This window comes from Lonchura striata, chromosome 4A (genome assembly GCF_050655825.1).
Source record: "Lonchura striata isolate lonStrDom1 chromosome 4A, ASM5065582v1, whole genome shotgun sequence".
NCBI classification, from domain to species: Eukaryota; Metazoa; Chordata; class Aves; order Passeriformes; family Estrildidae; genus Lonchura; species Lonchura striata.
The window spans coordinates 4,407,743-4,432,140 of record NC_140742.1 but is presented as its reverse complement, the minus strand read 5'-3'; the positions used below and the strand labels follow the sequence as shown (position 1 = coordinate 4,432,140).

The 24,398-nt window shown below is 38.0% G+C and overlaps 1 protein-coding gene across 2 annotated transcripts in view; it reads left to right on the top strand.

Annotated features, from left to right (window-relative positions):
• The window catches only part of LOC110471139 (connector enhancer of kinase suppressor of ras 2), a 172,280-nt gene that overhangs the window by 100,257 nt on the left and 47,625 nt on the right, over positions 1 to 24,398 (top strand). For both annotated transcript variants that reach the window (XM_077786481.2, XM_077786480.2), the window contains 6 exons: positions 1,981 to 2,040; positions 5,609 to 5,677; positions 14,844 to 14,990; positions 19,076 to 19,209; positions 19,762 to 19,967; positions 23,706 to 23,792. In XM_077786481.2, the coding sequence (XP_077642607.1) occupies positions 1,981 to 2,040; positions 5,609 to 5,677; positions 14,844 to 14,990; positions 19,076 to 19,209; positions 19,762 to 19,967; positions 23,706 to 23,792 (703 nt within the window). The remainder of the gene's footprint in view (positions 1 to 1,980; positions 2,041 to 5,608; positions 5,678 to 14,843; positions 14,991 to 19,075; positions 19,210 to 19,761; positions 19,968 to 23,705; positions 23,793 to 24,398) is intronic.

Below are 24,398 nucleotides of genomic sequence, written 5' to 3'. Positions count from 1 at the left end.
TAGCTTTATTAAAACTATACTATATGACATTAATATACTATTTAAAGAGATACTATCCTATTCTACATACTCACTTCTTACTTACCTAATTAACTCAAACTCGTGACTCTGCTGAGAGCCCAACACAGCTGGATCCACTGGTCACTGACCCCAAACAACTTCACCAGAATCCAACCCAGCCATCCCTGCAGGTGAACAATCCCCACACCACATTCCACATGGGCAAAACGAAGGAGCAGAGACAGAGATTGTTTCCTCTTCTTCTCCCTGTGCTTCTCCAAGAAATCCTGAGAGACATAATGATGCCTTTCTCTCCAGAGAATGTGAATGTCACAGAGATTCCCCTTCCCATTGTCCACAGGAGCCTTCAGTTTTCCAGGATCCTGTCTGTGTCCTTGAGTTGGCAAAGCGAACTTTGTCCTTGGCTGCTGAAGGGACCACAGAGACAGCAGAACAGATACAATTAAACAGCTCTAAAGAAGGAAATTCTGGAGGGTTCACCAGCAGCTTCTTTCTTCCAACTAATCCCATTTTGTGAAGCTGATTTCAAGACTGGAAAGATTTATTTTGCATCTTTGGATTTTACAAATGAAGTTGTTTATAAAGTAGACAAATTTAGGAGAACAACAGAGAGTAAAATCTAAAGCAGAGCTTCCTATGCAAAAGAGTAAAGCAACCAGCCAGCAATGAGGCTTGTACAAACTTTATTTTTAAGGTTTCAATACATTTAAAACTTGCTGAAATTCAATTAGTTTACATTAAGGTAGAAGTTATGTTTTCCCATGAAAAATCCAAACAGATCCAGCTAGAGGAGGTTACTCAAGGCCTCATCCAGTTGCAATTTGATCATCTCCAAATCAGAGATTCCACAGCTTTGCCAGCTTTTTCCAGTGTTTTATTTTCCTGATGGTAAAACTGAAAAAAAATTCCTTACCAGAGGCCCAACTTTTCTTTTGCTTCTCATCCTCCCACTGTCAGAAAGAGTTTGGCTCCATCCCATCTTCCAGTTTACTTGTGAAGAGCAATACCACCCAAACTTTGTAGGACTTTCAAGTTTTGGGTTTTTCTTGAGGGGTTGGGCAGTGATGTTTGTGTGCCCCACCCTGCCAGAAGATTTCCATTAGCATTCAGGAATCTAGAAATTGCTTTCTCTTAACAAAATATTCTTGGTTATTGCTGGGGACTCTATAAACTTCGGGGCTGACAGCACAAGGTGATGCAGAACTATTGAAAGAATAATAAATCAGCAGCACAATGTACCAATTAGATTAATTAGGTTTCCAAATGTGATGGATAACCGTGCTGTGTGAAGAGATGGGAAGCTCTGACCTGGCTCCTGAGAGGGAAGCACAGGAGCCACGGAGCCTCCCTGACATTTGGGGCTCTGAGTGTGTTCAGCTCCACAGATCCCTGCTCTGGTTGTCTCTCTCCATCTTGTCAGTCGCCTCCTCGAAGGAGAATTCTTGGTGGACTAATTACAAAGCTCCTGTTAGTTCACTAAGCTCATTTCCCCCCATAAATTACAATATGAGCACTGGCTCCTGTCTTTTCTGAGTTAGGCTCTGGTTTCATTATTACTGAATCGGGAACTCTTTGAAAATTGGGCCTTTAAGTTTAAAAACTACTCCTGCTCATGATTTCAGTTTCAATACTTCTTTTATGTCACCTGTAATAAAAAGAGATCATGTTAAATATTTCAAATACTGAATAAACACAAGATTTTACGCTGATGCTCAGTTAACTCTGTTCACAAACTTTAGAATAAAAAAAAAGCATGAAGTGAGAAAACTCTGCTATTTATAGTGGTCTTGGTATAGATTTGTTAACTCTAGATTTGCAAATGTTAATTGACCACAGCTCCTTCCAGTCTATTCAAATGTTATGGTCCTTAGGGCAAATCCATTATGTTAATTATCATGCAAATGTCCTGTATTTGTTTCCTACAAATATTAAATACCCTTTTTGCTTTTTATTTTCCAGGGAATGTATATCAAATCAACATATGATGGACTACATGTAATCACAGGAACAACAGAAAATGTAAGATTCTTTATATTAAAATGCTTTCATCATGCTTACAATTATTTTCTGTGTATCTGCAGTGTATTTTGTAATATGTAAGCTTGCTTTAAACCAAGCTACTTTTTATTAATATATTTTTTCCTTTTTTATGTGTATGTATCATATTACCTTTGTGAAGACTTAGTACCCTTGAACATAGACTAGAAAAGCTGCTGTGTTGAAATTATTAATAACCAATTCTATAATAAAGGAAATTCTCAAACTTCTGCCCTCAGTGGTTCCTCAAATACTTCTTTTTAGCAACATTCACACACTTTCACTCTGGAACAAGTGGTTTCCTTTATATTAAGTTCATTTTATTTTGTTTTCTATAATTTGTAGTAAATATACAAGAAGAGATCAATTATAATTTTCATTGTAGGCCAGAGGTATTAAAAAACCTGAAGTGAAATCACAGAGAGTTTTGCAGCTCAAAGATCTATGTGAGGCTTGAGGGGACACTGAAGAGTGTGACAGGAACAACAGCACAGCTTCTAAACATCCTCCTTGTTCCTTGACGCGCAGTTCATAATTATAAATTTGAAATAATTAAATTGACTTCAACTGCTGCCATCTAATTACTGTGACATAACACGACCCTTCTGGTTCTCATCTTGTCTTTCAGTCACTGTTCCCACTCAGGCTCGGGTCTGTTCAGAGCCCAGAGCTGGGCAAGTGACAAGTTTAGATTTTATACAGCTGATAGGGAAATGATGGATTGCTGATGCCCAAGGAACATCCAATGAGCTCTGTGACATGTAAATCCTGGCTGGCAAGTGCCAGTGCTCTGCTGGCCCATATGGGTGAGCTCCATGTGGGATATTTTAATTGATTTATATACATTTAGTGGTATTTATATGGGTTTTGTCAGTGCAAACCCATGGAATGCCAGATGATTTGTATGTGACAATTTGGGAAGGCAATTCTAATGCAAATTAAACTTGAAATTTGTTTGTTTATATTGTTACCATTGGCAGGATTTAGAAGTCTAAAATTAACTATATGTGTATCTTGGGTGATGAAAATTATTACTTAATCCATCTTGATTATGTTGGAGAGATTATGTTCACAGATTTAATTACTCATGCTGTAATTAATCCACTTTTTTACTGTAATTCTAATTAATTTCAAAAATATAATGCAGTTTATAGGGGAAAAATTGATATATTTACAATTGAAATTCACAGGAAGAGTTACTAAATTGCCAGCCACTAGAATTTTTATCTTTTTATTTGGACTATTAAAACTTTTTGCTGTGACACCACCAGAAGAAATTACTTTTTTCGTTTTGCTGGAAGTATAATCACATGTGCAGATAAACCAGCTTCAAAGACCTTTAACTTCTGGTGTTTCAGCAAATTGATTTTTCATTCCTTTTGAAGGGATAATTGACCTCAGAGCCAATGTTTAATTAGCTCAGCCTCATCCAAGTCAGGAAAGCAGCTAAAAAGAGAAAGAGCCAGGCCTTTGCTGTTCAGCTGAAGTTAACCATTATGGATGTGGTGTTTATTGCAGCTTCCTGCTTACCTCTCGTGCCCCACTTAAAGCAAAGAGTTTGTTAAAGTCATGTTGAATTCCAGGAATATTTCTGTTACTGTTTGCTCTTGGGCTGCCAAAATTCCACAAGTTTCTACGAAAAGGAGAAAATGGCTCTGAAGCCCGGTGGGTTCCACATCATCCACCTGAAGTTTGGGGTAAAATCCTGTTTGTTGTAGAGCAGAAGGGCTCAGGTGTGACAGCTCTGCCAGGGCTCAGCTCAGAACTGAGCCCCAGCCCAGGAGAGACCAAAGCCCCATCAGAGGTGGGGCAGGTGAGGGGCTGGAATTGGGCTGGGAATGAAAATCCAGCAGTGGGAGAAGGTAAAAGCTGTGCTTGGAACAGCCCAGTCAGGCTGGGAATCACCTGCCCAGCACTGGCTGATTGCCCTGCTGGTTGATTATTGGCTAATTAATGCCATCTCTGCTCCCAGAGCCCTGCACGGCCCTGGCAGCAGGGGCTGACCCTTGGGGCTGGTGAGTCTCTCTGGCATTTGATTCAGAAATAATTGCAGTCATTTCCCCGTCAGCGGCAATTTGGGTTTTTCTTGTATTGCCTCCTCTTCTCTTTGTTCCTTTTATTTGTTCACCTTACGTTTTTAATCTCCATTCACAAAGGGAATGGGATTTTGGGTTGCAGGCAGTGCAGCTGAGGAGCTCTTGCCTGCAGTGAGGTCATGACCATGAACTTCTCCACATCACTTTCAGTTCAGATAAATCCTTCCTTCCTTCATGTTTGACACGTGGCTGGTGTTTATTGTGCTTAACAATTTATGTTGCAGGCTGGCTCCAGGAGGTACCCATGTCCTCAGCTACATTTTGGTAGCAGCTTTTTCTCTGTGCAGCTCCTCAGCAGGATTGGAGCCAGGCCACTCCTTCAGCTGCACGTGGCTCCTTTTCTGCCTTTCTTAGGAGTCTGTTGGCTTGGCAGGGAGCTAGAACTGCTTCTGGAGGATTATTTTGCTTTAAAAGTTTCAGCACTGTTTGACAAGGGACAATCAGTCCTCTCCTCCCTCTGACCTGTATCTCATGAGTAAACTTCCCACCTTGTCCAAGTCTCCTGGCTCAACAGCCAGCTTCCACTGGGATTTATTTTCCAAGGTGATGTCTTAGCTCTTGGATTCTTTGTGTTATTTTCCCCTCAATGCCAGGTTGGAGTGCTCTGTGTCAGTAGAACACTCTTGTAAGCCAGTGCACAGTGCAAACAATTTGCCTTGAATTCTCAACTCTCTACTCCTGAGCCTGCTGATCTCCTGAATGCCCCTGATTTCTCTCACAGATTTAAAATCAAACATCTAAACATTATTTGTACAATAGTAGTTGGCCATGTTTGACTATCTCCTCAATGGGTTTTAATCCATTTTCATGTGCTCAGAACAAGCTATATTTAGGATAAGGGAGTTTTTCAGCTCCGGGATCACAAAATTATGTGAATAGTACATAAAATCTCCTGAAGAGCAAGTCCCTTACACCCACTTGTAAATTACCATATTCTGTGTTCAAATGGTTAATTTAACACTTTCTTGGAAATGCTGGAGCTGAATGTGAAGGTATAAATACCCTTTGTGTGCAGAGTATCTTCAGTTCCCCTCAGCAGTGACACTTCTCTGTAGGGGACTGAGCCCTGATTTCTGCCCCACACCTGGCTGATCCAGCCCTGTCCTGGGTGTGCTGTGGCAGATTTAATTCCATGAGATGTGAATTCACCCAAGGTATTCCCAACACGGTTGTTACTGCTCAGCTAAACTCAATGGAATAGCTCAACTGGCCACAAATGGCAGCTGGAATTCTAGGTTGGAATGGCAAGTGGAATTCTAGATTGCTTCATCAAATGTTTTCAGAAAAAAAAAATTGTTCCTTATGAATATGACCAGTTCTCATTATTTGATGGCAATAAGACTTCTTTAGGCACAGCTTTCTTGCCTCCTTCAAAATTCATTGTTTTAATTCCTGTTCTTTCCTTCCACCTCCACAACTTCTCTGTAAATTAAATTTTTCTCTCTTGTCCTCAGTCTCCTGCTGACCAATGTAAGAAAATCCATGCTGGTGATGAGGTGATCCAGGTCAACCACCAAACTGTGGTAAGTATTTTGGAAATTCTGTGCTGCAGGCTTTGCCTGTTCCCAGTGGTAAAAAGTATTAATTATTCTTTTCCCAACTATATTATTATTATTTATGTCTATTTAAACATCATATTCACTGCTTATTCTGAATAAGAAAAGGCCCAAATTGAGTCCATAACCAGCTCAGAAGGATTAAGCCAAATTTACATTTTGCACAGCTGCTGTTCAACATCATACTCTTCTTATGTAAGGAGATCCAAGAATATTTCCTTGAAGTTCTTAGACTTCTCATTATGCACTTGCCAGCTGGTTTAACTTCTCTTGAACAGAATTTTGCATTCTGTTTAATGCAGGATCCAGATTAATAATACAGAAGTGCTGTAACAGCCATGTATTCTGAATCTGTTGGGGGGAAGATATAAAAATGATTAAAGCGTTGATAAAAATCTGCCAGGGTTGGAGTTTGGGCATTCTTGGATGGAGATTTATTTTTAAGATACCCATAAGCACGTGGATGCTGAACCTCAGTATTGCAGTATGTAATTTAAATATAATTTAAATAGCTCCACTGTTGCTGGAGCTACAGGTGAAAGGAATACTGGTATTGGTATTTATTATTTCTTAGTCATGAGTAGTGACAAGGACAATGGTTACTTCCTAAGAAACTGCTAATTTAGCTGTTTCACTTTGTCCTGGTGAGCACCATCTCCAGACACAGCAGCTGCAAAATTAAGAAATCTCTTTCTGTCTGTCACTTGTGTGAAGTGGAAATACGAAAGTCTGGCTATTAAAGTCTTATGATTAGAGAGCAAATATTTTCTCTTGAAAAGAAGTATAACTTATTCATTTACACTTTAAATGTTAATGCAACACACAGCTCTTATCTGTATTAGAGAGTTGTCATAGTTACAAGCTGAAACATGCATTAGGCTGGCTTTCTCCATCAAAAACACTCTTCCAGTGACAGATCTGATTTAATCTTTACTCCCATAGGTGAAATCCCCCATTCAGCTTCTCAAGAATTGGCTTTTTTAGCAACTCTTTCCATGTCTGTTATTACAGCAGGCTCAAGGTGGTTGATACTTGTAATCCCTTTCCACCTGAGGGCACAGGACCAACAGCTGAGTCAAGTGCCATAAAAGACTTTTTTCCTAAAAAAATCGCCCCCAATAATAAATAAATTATTCATTCTGAGGTTTCTAACAAGCCAAGGAAAGAGATAAAAGGCACTGGTTCTTTTGGAAACTTATTCTTGCTTTGAAAGTCCCATCATGTCTTCAGTTTGGAAAATCAGGCAGTAACAGTGAGTGTTTGCATGGTTCAGAGCTGTGTCTCCAACTCTCACCTCTCGTGGATTAGAAGTGTTAATATTTTAATATCCCTTAGGTCTTCAAGTCTTGCCTTTAAGTCACTTCTGGCACTCCTTGCTGCAAACCACCCTCAGCTGTGCTCCTTCTTCCCCCCAGTTATCACGTTATCATGATCCATATTTTGCTTATAATTAGCATTATTTCCATTAGTGGGCTGGAATTAGTCAAAGTCAACAGCTCATTCAATTTCCACATAATCAAAATTCTAATATTATCATGATCAGGGGTATATTATCATAAAAATAATATTATCATAAAAAGGGGTATAACCCCTTTGAAAACAATGACTGGGGTGGGGGGGGTAGAGAACTTGCAGATCTCTGGTGTTCCTACAGGTTTTCCAGAGATTTTATTTTAGTTATCCTAACTAAGACATTTGTTTAAGATTGATGTTTCTGTAGCACTTTGGTACTAATATTTTATATTATTTCAAATAAAAAAACATTTATATTAAAATATATAATATAGATAATACATATATAATATATAATATAAAAATACAGATAATTTTATACTATAGCAAATATAAATACCCTTCAACACAATGTGTTTGGAAGAAGCTGTTCTGAAGATGAAGAAGAGCCACTGCTGGAAATACTTCCCTGGGCAGAGAAAGTATGGATCTCTTTTAGCAGATTCCAATCCCATTGCTGACTACCAGCACCATTTAATCTGATTTTGACTGAACTAGGCCAGTGTATTTTCTAGACAAATTCATGTTCATTTAATATGATCATCTGAATTTTAAAACTTTCATTGATGTTCCCACAACCTGTAAAATATTGCTCTGGTAGTTAATTATTCTCATTGCTGGGGGGAAAAAAGTAATTTTATTTGTAGTCTATATTTGTCTGGCACAAACTTCCAGTCCTTTGATCCTGATGTATTTTTATCTCTTAAATTGGAGAGCAGGTTTCTCTTTTAGGTATTTTCAGGATGCAATCAAATTAGCTCATCACTTTTTTTTTAGTAAGGTGGATAATTTGAGCACTTCCAGTTTGTCATCCTCTTTAAATTCCCAGCACTCTGCATTTTTCACAGGGAGTTATGGAGCTGTCCAGGGCAAGGCTTCACTCGTGGCTAGGGCAGAACTGTGGTGCTGAAAGAGTAAAAATGAGATTACAGAACCTGGAGCTGTTCCAGGGGAGGGCTAGGGTGGATTTCAGGAAAATGTTCTCCCTGCAGAGGGTGGTTGGGCACTGAACAGACTCTCCAGGGAATGGTCACAAATTTTTACAGTTTTACTTTATTTTTCCAAAAGCTTTTCTATGGAGTTGAGAGTTAAAAAGTGTTCAGGAGGTATTAAAGGAGAGCTGCTTCCAAATTATGTAACGCAACAACTGAAAAAGTGAGAAATAAAAGCCTTTCCACATGGAATCTCGTCTAACCAAGGAACACTCTGTAATACAATTACAAAGATCAAAGAAAAAATAATAGTACTTTAAGCAAGAAATTAATTAATGCAAGTGATTCACCACTGCCCGTTAAGAACATTTAATCATTATCCAATTTCTTTATTTGCTTTTCTGCTTGTTCTTCTTGCTTATAAGATTTTAATAAAACAGCATAAGAAACTTTAAGAATAAGTTATACATTCTAAATTACTGCCAGCCTAACTCTATTCCTTACAATACAACAACAGGCAACAATTCTGCCAGTGCCTTGTAGATTTTACTTCCTCTCCTATAAAATTCTACAGAAGTACTAAGGTGCCATTGTAGCACTTCTTTGTTTGCAAGATTAACAATTACTCTTTAGATGGTGCATTTTCTGCTGCTTAGTTGAAATAGTATATTTTATATTGTAATCATTTTTTTGGCATAAACTTATGAAAATTAAATTGTGTTAATTTTCCTTTTTAGAAAGGAAAATTTCCTTTTTAATTTTTCAGACAATGAAAATATTGGAGATCAAAAAATATTGATTCATCTACCTGACCACCTGTAAAATATTTTGTTTACTTCTGGATAGAGAACTGATTTGTAAATGAGGGAAAACTGAATTTCTCTGTCTTCTATTCTTTGTTTTTTTGGGAATTTTTTTTTGGATGGTTTTTTTTTGGTGGTGTTTTTTTTTGGTTTTTTTTTTTTTTGTTTGTTTGTTTTTTTATGAGGGTTAGGATTTGAAGGTTATTTCACAGGACAGAGAGCAATAGTAAGGCTTTTAGTAATTCCTGTTGAAAGCTCGATGTTACTCAGGAGCACCTGGCAAGACTCCAGGAGTCAGAATATAGTAATTAATCCCAACCCAACAGAGCACCACAGAGCTGATGTGACTGAAAATGGCAAAGATGAACTTGGAATTAATCAGGAACAGGTTTCCAGGAGAAACTGAGTTTGGATACCATTGTCTTGACATTAGTAATATCTTGTCTGAAATAGTGTGTGATCTTCAGGTCGTTTACAGCTATCAAAGGTATTAAGTTAGATAGGAGCATTAAAAAAAATGTAATGGGTCAAAAGGAAAATGTGTCATCTGTCTCATAGGAAGAGAAATTATTTAGGGATTTCAGTTTGGTTAACTCAGCCAGCTGGGGCTGAGACAGAATTCCTCTTTCTCCACAGACAGAGGCAATAAAGACCAGAAAGAGAAACAATTCCTTAAGGCATAAAACACTGCTGTGCCAGAGCAAGAGGCCACAGAAATATCTGTAATAAATCTGTTGTGCTACGTGTTTTTTATATTCTCTTGAACCAACTGCAGGTTTTAACTGAAGTAGTTGCATTTTCACACTCGAGGTTGTTCTTTGGAGTGATGGATCCTGTGCTTTCAAGGGCACAGAAGAAAGATGGGAACAGATTTTTAGTAGGGTTTGTTGTAGAGGGGCAACGACTTTATACTGAAAGAGGGGAGATTTGGATCAGATATAAGGAAGGAATTTTTTTGCAGTGAAACACAGAGTGCCCAGAGCAGCTGTGGCTGCCCCATCCCTGGAAGTGTCCAAGGCCAGCTTGGACAGGGCTCTGAGCAACCCATTTGAGAATGTCCCTGCTCCTGGCATGGGGTTGGGCTAAATGACCTTAAAATGTCTCTTCAAACCCCAAATATAGTTTAATTCTAAATACATGATCAGCAGCCTAATGCCCTTTCATACTGTTCACTGTCAAATTACATGCTTGAAATTAAGTGTGTCAAGAGCCTGGCACAATGAAATCATTTCAGCACTAATTTATTTGTGTGAAGACAGTCATTGAATTAATACCCTCGGTGTCTGTTTGCTGAATTGTAAATATGAGTCCTAATGAGAGCTCATTTTAGGTGGAGGTAATTCTGTAAATGTAGTGCCAGGTCACACCATCTGTGTTTCAGCACACTCTGTGTTGGGAAATGCAAGCAGGAAAAAAAAAAAAAGGACAAAAGCTGTCATGAGAATGTGAACTTCTTTCCCCAAAAGATGTCCTTCTGTTTCCAAACAAAGTGCCACATGTTAGTTATTCTCCAGACCCTGCCTTTCAGAAAGACTCAGCAAAGCCTCTCTTCCAGCAGTAGATCTTGCTTCTTCTTGGATTCTTGCTGTGTTTCTCCATTAGTTAATGAAAATAACTATGTAAGATAATGGGAGAACATTTGGTTTTCCATCATCAATTATTGTTAGGAGCAGCTCGAATATTAACGAGAGTGAATCAGCTACAGGTGTTAATGACGAGCTTCCCGTTCAGTGACAGAAGTCTTATGATCTCCCAGCACATTTTTGTCTAATAATAATTTCTGATTTCCATCTTAATCAAACCAGCTCCCTTGATTAATTCCCTAATGAGCCAAAGTGAATTACTTAAAATATGAAAAGATTATAGTCTGCTTCCTTAAAAAAAAGTTGGGTTTACACCAGCTGGTTTTTGGTTTTTTTTTAATGCAAATATGAAGAGAGGTCAAACTTTGCAGGTTCAAGTAAATATCCAGATGGCTTTGCTTATGTATTTGAAGAGTCATGAGGGGAAACATCTGTCCTGGTTCCTGTGAGGGGTTGCGGCAGTCAGAGCAGAATTACTTGTTTTCAGGTGGTTTGCTATATAGTAGGATATAAATATTTAGAAAATATTTGGCACAACTGATTTCCAGACCAAATGCCTGAAAAGGGAGTTTTTAAATTCCTGTCAGTTATTGCTCTGTGTCTGCCATCCCAGGTGATCCAGTGAACAGGGCAGGCACAAGTCCCCCAAGAAATGAAAGTGCAACCTCCCTTCCTGCTGTGAGGTGCACTCAGTGGTTCTATATTTCTTAAAACTTCCATTCTTCAGAGTCCTGATAGCGTTTGGAAAGGCACTGAAGGAACTGGGGAGCCCCATTCCTGCCTTGTCCCCAGAACTTTCAGGGAGAGCAGAGAAAGGAACCTGTCCTCTGTCCCCTGTGCATCCCCAGCTCCACCATCTGAGCTAAATTTTACTTCTGAATTCCTACCATAACAAATAGGCATCATGTGTTTGGAAGCAATGGGCAGGGAGGTGAATAACTGCTGTGAGGGCTCAGACCTCTGGAATCCTCTGATAAACACCACCCTGTTCAGCAGCTCAGCTGTTTTCTCAGTTCCCTTTGATAGACAAAAACATCACACACTTCATGCCTCTGCAGACACCCCAAAATGCACTGATTTTTTATTTTTTTGTCTGCATCTGTAGCATTAGAATTTTTTTTTTTTTATTAATTTTTCCTACAGATCTGCAGTGAGTCATCCCCAGGCAGGTAGGATTTCTTTTGAAGAGGGAAAAAAGGTGCTTTTCCAGCATGAGCAGAGTTGGGATTTATAACAATGCTGAAATCCCTACTGCTGGTAGGATGCATTCCAAACCTCATTCATGCAAATCCAGATCTTCTGAATGAGAAGGAGCAAAGTCAATCATCCAAATAACATATTAGAGAAGTAAAAAACACTGCTTTGCTGTTAATGAAAGTGGGTTATGCTTTTAATGTTGTTTTCAACATCTTAGTTAAGGAGTCCCAGCTACAAAATCACCTCAGCATTGTGGAAGTTCTTAGTAAAGGAATTTATTGTTTTAGCAATTAATATTTTTGGAACAATTTTTTTTTAAGTTGTTATATTCTTAATTTTCCACCACATAGTTTCTATGAGAAAACTAACAAATCCTTTAATATGGACAGGAGTCCACAGGGTTATTTTTACCTGGAGCTCTTCTTTCCATACTGAGGATGTATAAACAAATAAAATTTAATGATTGTGGCAATCTTAAGTGTAACCTATGAAAATGTCAAACATCTGCCTGTCTCTGACCATTTTGAATAAATTATTTTGCATTCTTCTGTGTTTCTGTCATCTTTAGCATCAAAATTAGCATCCATTTTCATTTTATGGAGGCAAAAAATCATACTGGTCTTTCATTTCTTCATTTTTCTAATTTTAATTTAACTTTCCTTGCTGAAATATCTTAATCTGTTTTGTAGAATTTGATTTTGACTGTATGTGCTAAAAATCTAAAAGGAGCAAAATACCTTTGTGGAAAATGCATCTTACCAGAGCTAGAAGTCAGTCATTGCTTTAAAGACTGATTCTTTAGGAATAAAAGTCAAAATACGACTCAAGGACTGGTTTTCAACTAAGATTTTTATTCCACTGTAATGGCTTCTCTTTTTTCAAAGCTATTTTTAGTAATACAATTTATAATAACTTGTCCAAATTCCTGAGAGCATTTTATCATTGCCCATGACTGCAGACGGTTCTCTGATAGATCTTGGTATTTAATGGTTTTGTCATTAAGGTTCTCATTGGAATAATTTATCATTAACTTAATTATTTATCATTCTTTTCTAAAAGAAGCCCACGGAACTCTAAGGATTTCGGCAATCTGAAAATTACATCAATCTATAAAACTCAAAGAGAGTTCCATTTGATTTCTATAATTGAGTAAAAGATAAGAAAAATATATGGCCCCTGTGCTTTTATAAACACAGCCCAAACTGGAGGAGTTTTCTGGGATGCAAGCTGCCATCCTTGCATTTGTTTGGATGTGACCTATTTACAATTACTGCTGCTGTCTGGTTTCCTGTGGCCAGTGCATTTTTAGAAAGTTTTCAATAGAACAGAAGCATTAAAAATAGAACAGAACTTTTGAATTTTTTTTAAATCCTTTTTGGAATTCTGACACACCTTGCAGTTCTGTCCCAGGTGGACGTTTACAGTGGGATCCTGGCTTTGGCCCACTGTGGAGGCAGCTGGGAACCTCAAGTGATATCCCAAATTCTCTCCAGCCCTTAGAAGAGCATTTTTGTTCCAATCTCTTGGAGGTTGTCTGCTATTTTTCCTTCATCTTTTTCTGTATAATCAGATATTATTTCCCTGTAAGAGGAAGTAATTATAAACTCCACCTGATGTAACAAGGGGGTGAATGCAGACTGCTCTGTGCCTGAGCACCTAAATAATTTATTTTCCTTGTTTCTAACAGCATTGGGAATTTGTGGGAAATTAATTTGTAGAGAATTTTTAAAGTTTGATAGAAGGTTTATGTAGTGTATATTTGTATGTAAATTTTGAGATAAGAAATATTTATTTAGAAATGTTATAGACTAGGATAGATCGTGTTGAGAAATAAATTGATATAGAAATAAGTTTTAAAGGACAGTTTTGTAAATAAAAATAGATATTTTAGAAAAATAGAATTATGAAAGATGTATTGTAGTGAGATTGATGGGTAAATTTGGACAATTAGTTTTAAAGTATGTATAGTACAGTGTGGTTAAAGTTGATAGGTTAAGAAATATTTATAATAGACTGTAATTATAAAATTGTTGGGTTTTGATTGTAATAGTGTGAATTATAATATTTATATTGTTTTATTTTTTATATGAGATTGAAAATAAAATCAAATCTCTCATTTGCCCCATCTCTAAACAAACAAAAAAAAAAATCCATAATCCAACAGGAATTCACACTTTGGTCAGAAGAGAAACTGTGATTAAAAGGTTATTAGTGAATTCTGACAGGTCAAACATGGCCAGTATAAAGATTTTTACTGCTTGCATGTATTGGTGCTGTTCTGGGATTCGCTGAGCTTTTCCTTCTCACAAGCTCCTGTCAGGGCTGATGCAGCTCCTTGGGAGGGTTCTGTCTGGGAACTGCTGCATGGACACAGCATCCCAATTCCTGCTCATGCAGCTCTGCTCAGATCTGTGGCAGTCACAGCATTTATGGCAGATCCCTACCATGACCATGAACTACTGCTCAGGGGAAAGGAAAAAGCCCTAAAAATATTTTTTCTCATTTTGTGTATAAATAATTCATGGTAAATTCCTATTTAAATAATCAAGATGATTAAGAGATGTCTCTGTGTAGTTTTTTTGAGTGGCACATCCTTACAGTAGCGGTGATTCCCTTTTTTATTGCTCTGTTTGCAATTTACAGTAACTCGGAGATTCACCTGTGTCCAGGGGCTGTACAGATAAACCAATAAATGATCATTAATCTCCAGTCAGGGGCTTGAGCTCTTACATACATGCTGCATTTGTTGTTCCAGCACAGTCTGGCTTTCTCCTCAGCACTCCCTGTTGCAACTCAGAACCCAGACTGAAATGATTTCATGACTTCTAGACCTCATCTTCTGATTTAAAATATTTCATGATTTCACAAGTTATTGAAAGGGTAACACTGTTCACTTCTGCCTTATTTTGTTCAGGGAAATGGCTAAAGGAAAAAAAAAAAAAAATCTAGCTGCAGCAGCATGATTTCAGTCCAACAGAGTTTATAAAAACTGCTTGTGTTTGCAAGGAGCAGCTTGTAATAGACCTTGCTGGTTAACAGAACATTTCCTTCACATTTCAAGTTAAATGGAAAGCTTTCAAAATTCAATTATGGACTTTTTCCTTAGGTTGGCTGGCAGTTAAAGAACCTAGTAAATGCACTGTGGGAAGACCCAAATGGAGTGATTTTAACCTTGAAAAAGCGTCCTCAGAATACTCTGGTTTCTGCTCCCGCCCTTCTGAAGAATGTGAGGTGGAAACCTCTGGCACTGCAGGTAAGGTGGCTGCTGCAATGTCCTGGTAAATCCTTTATTCAAGAGAAAACACTGGAATTTTACCTTCCTGGGAAAGGAGCAGGAGCCTGTCCCACACTCCTCTGAAGCAGAGTGCTGGGATAAATAAGTGTGGCAATGATCTGATTGTTTTCTCCTGGTTTTAGTGACTCTGGGAGCCACAGGAATTCAGACAAGGAAAGAACATTTACAGAAAGTTTTATGAAGAACAAGGTTCAGTGGCTGCTCTGCCTGGCAGAGGCAGCTGTACCTCCCTGTTTCCATTATTTCACCTTCTTGTTTGTTATCAAGTGTGTCAGAGCCATTAAATTCCAAGAGAGCTCTGCTCCTGTTGCACACTTCTTTTGCAGCTGGAGTTTTTGGTAGTAGGGGTGATAGAACCTGGTATTTTTTGTGTTCTCATTCCTTGAAAACCTGCTCAAGCAAAAAAATAAAAGACCATTGTGAACATCACAGCTGCTTCTTCATACAGCAGGAAAAATGGCTGAAACACTGAACCCAAAATGTCATTTTTAAAGGAAAGGCTTGCCAGTAAGCCAGTAACTTTTGATGGTTGTCTTTAATGCCATTTATCATCCTGTAAGAAGTTGATGCACTTCCATCATGTGGAAGCTTCTCAGAGCTGTTTTGTTTGGTTCACACAATACACAAATGTGTTTCTGAATTATTTTGAAATTAATGAAACAAAACAAACCCTTCAATCTTATCCAGGCAGATTTCCTCCCTGCATGGCATTTTCTAAATCTTTCATTTCTCAGAGTGCCTGAATCCTGCACGGTGGCTTCACTTAAGGAGTTTGTAATCCTTGCAGCCCAGGAATGCTGACAGTGGGATTTAGGGTCACCTTTCTTTCTCTGTGCCTGCCCCTGGGGGAGAGGAACGGGAAAAATCCCAGAGGGCATTTTTCTGTCATCATGTTGATGGAATAACATCCTTTGCTCTGGCAAGATGGTCATGTATCATCTGTCAATTCAGATGGAGCTTCCAGGGGCAGCAAAATGGAAATTACAATTGCACAGGGCTTCCAGAGAGATCCTCACTTTCCATTTGTACATTAAAGAATCAGAATTCCTGGGCAGCACTGGATCTGGAGGCTGTGGCAGAATGAACAGTGTGTGCTGTACACACTGCATGTATGGCACAGCTTTTGCCATCAAAAATGCCAACAGAAAACTGAAAGTGCACCAAGCTGCCTGTGTGGACTTACCAGCAGTTCTGGTTTTGTGATGTCTCCTCTCCTGATGAGCCCCTGAGGAGCAAAGGGTGCTTGAAGTGTCTCTTTCCTAAGGTGTTTTATATCAGAGAATAGTGGGGTGAGGTATTTAAATAAAAATATAAACAATTTGGAAAACAAAAACAGCCCTGCCAGTGTTACTTCTTAAGAGTATATTCTGTTATGAGGCATGGAAAACCAATTTTAGGTCTTTTATTCTTCCTGCCACAGAGACAAGCCCGAGTGTTAGGGCCTGGATCCGTTTCAGGACGCAGGTTTTGGGTTTGCCTGTTTCCCGCAGCTCTCACCTGGATCTGGTGTTATTTATTATTGTCAGTAATGACTTGGAAGCAGCCTGATTAAATTTCAAGATGCCACTGAAGCCTGTGCTTCCTGGACAGCTGACACAACAGCTTGTTGCTGCTGGAAGCAGTGAGCTCACTTCCCTCTCCTGTTGGCTCCTGCTCCTCGCCTTTCCTTGACTTTGGCACTTTGCAGACTCTAGAGCAGTGGAATTGGTGGGAGAATTTTTGGGTTTCTTTCTTTGTTTGTTGTTCTGGAGGTTTCTGCTGCTCATGGATAAAATTGGATCCCACAGAACAGGCTTTGGGATAAGCAGAGAACACAGAACAGACAGGGAAAAGCAGGACGGGGAACGGCCAGACAGCCACGAGCTGCAGGAAAATACCTCAGAAAAAGCAGATTGAGAGGGAAACAGCTCATCAAAAGTCAGACTGCCACAAAAAAGGGATAACACACATGGGTGCGTTGTATTTCATGGAGTGTTCCAGTTCCAGATCTGTTGCCCTAATTCTTAAGATTTTCTAAAGCCTTCTGAGTTTACATTCTTGTAGAGAACTTTCTCACACAACTTTCTGTAAACAATCTATTGTTTTGCATTCCTCCATAAAAGCAGAGAAATTTGATGTACTAGTAGTTTGTCCAATGTCATTGGAGAGGGGGCACATTCACCCTCCAATCCACTGTCACCTTTGGAAAAATATAAATGCTGGAGTCAGAAAATAAACTTCCTCTTTTTCACCTTTGCAATGGCAGCAGCTCGTGTCGTACTTTCACGTGTCCTGTAATGGCACAGACCCACACATGTTTCTCTGCTTTCTCTGTTTTCATGGTGCACCCTATATATCTATTTATGTGTCCACATGTGGAGCAATTTTTTCCATTCTGATTTAAAATGGAATGGAAACCGTTCCATTTTCTGGAAATCAATTTTCTGCTGGCAAAAAAAGCCCCCGAAAATCAACCAAAACAAAAGCAGTACATAATTAGGGAAGGCAAAAAGGAAATAGGATGTAAGAACTTGAAATCATATTTGTTACCTCAGGTTGGTGCACAGCAGGAAGTTTTAAATAAAAGTTGTGTTTTCTATTGTTGCTTAAGGCACTTAAAGAGGTTATTAATATTTTTTTCTACAATAATTAAGTTTAAAATTATACCACATTGGTAATTTATGAATTATTGATGATACAGAATCTGTGAGGCCTTATAAAATATGTTACTTGACCTTGTTGTAGTGTTCTTCTGCTTTAGAGGGTTTTCCTCGATGCTCAATTAACAACAGCAGAGTTTTCATTTGCCAGTTCTGTGCTCCATTATCTTTCAGTGAGATTTGTGACACCATTTCCCCCTTTTGTTTCTGGCTGACTTTATGTGATAGTAAAAGATTATTTCAATTTGTAGACTCCCTAATTGTTTTCCCACTCAGGACAAAATGTTTGTTTTTCATTTGCAATGGCAAATAGTGCTCTGCACACTACAACTTCATTCAAATAAAATACAACATATATTGTATTTTTTTCTTTTTATTTGGAGAACTTTTCAAATTGGAATAATCCTTCTTGTCATAACTAATTGATCCAGAACAATTACATCATTTATTATTTAGTTTCACAATAAGCATAGAGAACTAATATAATTTTGACCCCTTTGTAGACTATATTTCAGTTCAGTGTTTACCTCTAGAGGATAGAAAACATTTTATTTAGAAAAAGATTGGTGTTTATAGCTTTCATCTAAATTTTGAGTCGCTGGGTTTTTCTTCCACCTGTAGAAAACTGGCTGTATCTATCTAAGCATAACTTTTATAAATAAAAATATTTTCTATTTCTTGAGTATCAACACAGACTGAACCTTGGTTGAAAAATATTCTTTGTTTATATCTCTGTATCCTGTACAGCATATTTGGTTATCATCCTTGCAGACCATGGACTTGAGCTGCTCTGTGACATCTGAATCAAACAATTGCATTCAACGTCATGTGAAAGTTTAAAAAGTAAAAATCTTAAAGGATATTTATTTATTGTTTAGGTTAATTTATATTTCTTTGTTATTTACTGTAGAACATGCATGTGTACTACCAAGGCTATAAAGCCACAGGACAATGAATTCTGCTTTCTTAAAAAAATCAAGATGTTCTGTCCTTACTAACAATAAATCTTCCACTGAAACCAACACAATAATTTCATTCAGTACAAGTATTCCAGAGCTCTGTAATTAACTTCTGTATTAATGGCATTTAATACAGTGTGTCCTTTCTCCTCAGATAATTGATTTTCTGCATTGATTAAAGATCATATTTTGATTGAGTCTCAGATTTTCCCTTGAGGTGGCTTTTAAATTAATTTAATAGTCGTTTATCAGTTTCTTTCATAACTTTCTTGAAGCCTAGAGTTTCACTGGACACCTTTTTGGAAGAAACTTCAGAAATTAAAAAAGAAAAAGCTAATAGAAAAAAAGAAGTCAAAATTCCTAAAATTATGTGCACTGATTTTGTTGTTCCTTGTAGCACAGAAAACATTAATTTATTCTTCATGTGCCTTTTTGATTTTTACAGCCTGTGATTCCAACCAGCCCCACAAGCAGCTCTACAACCCCAACGAGTACGATGGGCATGTCCTCAAAAATGGACAACTCTGCACTCCAGGATGTTTTCATTCTCTCCCCTATGTCAGGACTTTATGGCCCCAGGTATTTATTTCCTAACGAATTAGAGGTTTTTGAAAAATAAAATTTTACACTTTGATTTCATTAGATTAATAAAACAAAACCAAAACCAACAGCCCCACCATGAAGCTGAATAATTAATACAATTAAGAGCTAAAAATACATTAAGCACCATATCGTTGTTTTGAGTGGCTTGACTTTCACTTAGATGTGCAAAATGTGAGTTTAGCCCTAAATAAAGGAAGTAATTAAAGAAGTCTTTAATCAATTAGTTTGATTTACTTTTATGTGTCTACTTCTACCTTATTCTTGAGCATTTCTGCAAGGGAAACCCTTGTCTGCTCATATTGAAACAAGTCCTTATGTTCTCCTTCAGATCCTAGAAAACGGAATGTTTTTCTCACAGTTAAAGTGGCACCTAATGATGGTTTTGTTGTTTTACATTTGTTGAATTGCCTCACTTATAAAGTGAGCATTTTAATTGCAAGACTTTTTATTTGTAGCATTTGGGAGAGGCAGTTGCACGCTGGAAGTTTCCCTTAAATGGTTCATTTCTCCATCGTCTTCTGTTTTTAGGGATGAAATTGGAATAATGTCTTGCGATGACATCAGCAAATTTGGAAAGTCTGGGATGAAAGGCTCTGAGTCCCCAAATTATTTCCTGGAGCACGAGAGTGGGAAATACTACACCCTGATTGAGGGGGAAGGCCACCCCGGGGGCTCCGAGTACGAGAGGAGCAGAGCCTCAGGCGTGAGGAGAAGGGAAAAAACCCCCACCCATGGTAGGCTGCATTTCCTCAACCTTCTGATTTACAAACTGTGCTCTTACCTCTGCAACCCCCCCAAAATCTGTCAGACCTTGTTGGCTCTGAACAATAAACAGAATTTTACATGGAGGAATAATTAGAAAAATCACACACGAACATTCCTGGTGAGGAGTAAGTTATTTATACATTATTTTGTAGTTCATACTGGAACATTGAATGATCATTAAATTCACATTATTTGAATAGCCAGCATCTTTATTTACTCAATTTCCCCTCCCAAACTCCTGAAGATTATTCCTCTTGCAATGTTCTGGGCTGTTAAACTTCAGTGAAGGGCCTGCCTTGTTGTGTGAAAGTGTCTGTAAGATGGAAGGCCCTCCAAAATTCAGCACTGCATTAAATGCATGAGGAGTATTCTACAATGCACTCATTAGTGCTGGAACTGTACTTCAAAATCTTAGGATGAGGATGCCTAAATATATAAAATGCTATTAAACAATAATTAACTCTGGTTTTCTATAGAAATTCTGTGTGTACATAAATCTCTGTTGAGTGTACAGGTGTACAATCACACATGCTTGTATACAAGTGTATGGATCTGTATTTATGGATCTATTTAAGAGGTGTTGTTGAAAATTAACTGATAATTTTTTTTGCTTCTCTGTTTAAACTGAATTGCTTGGTGTTTAATGGGTTTGAGAAAAATACTGCTGAAATACAGCAGTGTATGCTCCATGTATTTTCAGTTGCTTTATTTTCAAGGCAGTAGGACAGTTTTGTAAAGCTTACAGATTTAAGATAGATTTCTTTTGAAAACTGGAATTATGACTGATTTTGAAAATGGAATTATTTCTGAGAATCGGAGAAAGAAAAGACCATAGTGTTCTCTGTGGGCAGCTGCTATCTTTTGAGATCTATATAGATATTTATTTATATATGGCGTGCCATCCGTAACTACTTTATTCACCTATTCTGAGGCTTTTTTTTCTCTCATTTTGTTAAAAAGCCCCAACAACTCTCTAAGTTTTTGTGTTTGAAATTTAGGAAAGGGAAAACCTCTCAGAAGCTTGGAGCAGTAAAGAAAAATGTTTCTGTGAAGAACACGGGTACTAAAATCCTGCTGCAGTTCAGGGGAGAGAATCCCAAGAGTGGTTCTGGTGGAAGATCCAACAGCAGATGAAAGGGAGCACAGTGGGGGGAAAATAAAACTCTTACAGCACTGCAGTCCCTGATTCTGCTGCTGCTGAGTCTGGTGTGGGGTTTGCTACCAGGGATGTTCTTCAATGCAGTTTCTCTGCCTTCTGCTCTTAGTATTTATCTTGTGTTTATCAGTTACACGGAACTTCCCTCCCGCTGCTGTAATTTGCTGATTGCAGCAGGATATCTGGTAAAAATGGCAAGCAAAATGGACTTGATGGTGTGTGTACATGCACACAGAACCTTTTCAGGGTAGGAAATCTTAATAAATCCTTGTTATAGGCAGGCTATTTTTAGCAACTGCTTCAGTCATCTGCTTGATGCTTGAAAGAGCTGTGACGCTGGAGAACAGGATTCCATCTTGGGACCAGTAATGTTCACTCTTTATCTCCTTGGGAAGTGACATCATTTAAAAACAAAATTAGAATGAAAGATAAAGAGAAATCTTAACTGTGATTAGAATTGGAGCCAGATGGGTGTATTTGGCTTGCTTACATCAATTCTTCCTGCACGGTGACTCAAAATATTGGGCTCTCTGCCTGATTCCAGGAGTACACAAGATTTTTTTTGTCTATGATGGACAATTTTTATTGAAATCCAGAAGGAATTTGGTTTTAAAGTCTCTGAAATACGTCTTTCTCTCAAAAATGACTGCTAAACCAGATTTTTTTAAATACAGATTTAATTAATCTGTTGATTAACAGACATGCAGATGAAGTTCTACTGTAGTGGAAGGTTTTGTACTTTTTGACTGAGGTGACATCAATCATCAAAGTGATAATGTGCCTTTCAGTAAAAAGACAGGATTTATGGTAGCTCCAACAAACTGATGCTGGAACCACAGAGCCATGGGCAAAGAAATAAAAATAAAACTTCTGAAGCCTTTCATGGCCGAGCAGCCACTTTCATTACTGCTTGGGTTGGCACAAACTACTGCTCCAAAATTCCAGCCCTGGACTTCCCAGGATTCCAGGCATTATTAGAAATAAGTTTCCTGTGCAGCTGGTAGGTGGATGGATACTCAGGCAGGTGATGGATATTGATAGGACATGCAAAATCCAGGAAGGTAAATAAAAAGTCCATTTTTTTTTCAATGTATTTTTGAAAATCAAGCTTTTTTTTAAACAACATTGCAGTGAGTTTTTTGTTTTACTTAGTATTATACTCTGTTATTTTTCTGACTCTAAAATGCTCTGGTCTAAAGAGCTCTTGTGGCAATGCATATCAAACCTGTTCCATTTATGTGTTAGAGGCAAAAGCATCATAAACAATTATTTTTTTTTCTTTCACTTTATTCTGGTATCCTTGTACACAACAATTTTTTCCTCCTCAGAAGAACAACCAAGCTGCAATGTCAAAACAATTTATAGGTTACTTTTCATTGGGAAAGGACTTGGAAGTGAAATGAGCAGTTTACAAAATCACTTGCTTATTTGCCTTCTGTGATTCCTGTCCTGAATTTCTATTTTTGATGTGCTCTGATATCTGTATTTGTGTATAGATCATCTCAGAGCTTCAGATCTTTCCTTTTTTACAGAAAAAACTGCTCAGTTTGGTTATGATGATCTTCACTTGCTTTGTGCCTTCCTGTCTTCTATTTTTAATATTTATAATCTTGTTTCTCTATCTTTTTATATTAGTGATTTTTTTAAATTGAAGTTTTTTTCTTAATTATATTGCTCTTCTAAGGACTAGAAGTTGAATCCTACATTTGTAGTTGAAGGCAGTCTCAGCTGTGAGGCAGACAATGAAATGTATTTTTCCATAGGATTATTTATCCACTAAATTTCATGGTGTGCACAAAAGTGTAATATGGGCAAATATCAGTACCCCAAATGTCACCCCTCTGATTTCCAGGAGATCTGGGGGTGCTCCTGGTTTGCTGCCATCCCTGTTCTGGTGCTTGGGTAGGGAATGGCTTGGGCACATCAGTGCCATGAAATGCCGTGGATGGAAACTCCAGTGGCTGAACCCTCTCTGCTGGCTGCTGCCCCCAAACTGTGCCCCAGGTTTTCCTCCTGAGCCACTGGAATTTAAAGTTCCTTGGAATGAGATCTGTTGTCCCCAAACTGTGCCCCAGGTTTTCCTCCTGAGCCAGTGGAAATTAAAGTTCCTTGGACTGAGATCCCCTCATTTCTCACCGTGTGATTTCCCAGGCCAGGGGGGTTGTGTTTCCCTGACAGATCTGTGTTGTTGCCTCTCTATTAATTCTCTCTCTACTTTTCCTACAGCATTTTCATCCACTTAAAATCTGTTTCTCTCTTTATTCCCAACACCTGTTGAATGAGTGAGGAAGTTCATACAGAGCAGTATTCAAATAAATTTGTAATCTGCTTCACATTGACAAGGAATTTCACCAAAGCTGGTGGGGCTTCCCTTGAGGTCAGGGTGATGAAGAGGAGGCTCTGGGATGTTTCACTGGCCCTGAAGGCCACAGCTCTAATGATGGACTGCCCTGACACACCTGGTTGTGACACACCTGGAATTTATAGCCATTTACAGCCTGCCATTCCTGGCCTTCAAAAGTTACATTGCTTTTCCTTTCCTTGCTTGCAGGAGATTTGAGGCCAGTTTCGATGCCTACTGAGTACAGCTGGATAGGGGAGTCCAAAGAACAGAACATGTACAAGAGGGGAAGCAGAGGTGAGTATTTTTTTTTTCTCTGCTGTTCTCCAAGATATTTTTTCTTTGTTGCTTAAGGAGCATCACAGGAAAAAAAAAAAAAATCTCTTTGTTTTAAAGTGCCACAGAAGATATGAAACAGCCTGTTTAGTGCCTGTGCTTTTCTGTTTCTATTTCTGAAAATTAAAAATTTGTATTAGTAGGAGGAATTTAATTCTAGTATAAAGAAACACAAACATCAAGGGAAAAAGTACTTTGAAGGCTCAGATATGTGTTAAAAGCAATCTGTTCTAAATATGCACAGCTCTAGAAAACAGTTAAGTGATGTTACAGATGTAAAGTAGCATCCTCTGAGAACATTTTGATCAGTATGAATTAAAATTTGGAACAGGAATCAGCAACTATACTGTCAGTATTCAGACCAGCAGTTCTAATCACATAAACTTCCGTTGATCCCAGTGGGAATTATGAACTTTGCAAAAAAGAAAAGTGATTACATAGTTTATTTTTTTTCCTTTATTTCCTCTGGCAAAAAGAAAAAATGTAATTCAAAAGAATATTCTCCAAATATACAACCATATTTATTGTGACACCAACTGTTGAAGATTCTTGAATACTATTTTCTAG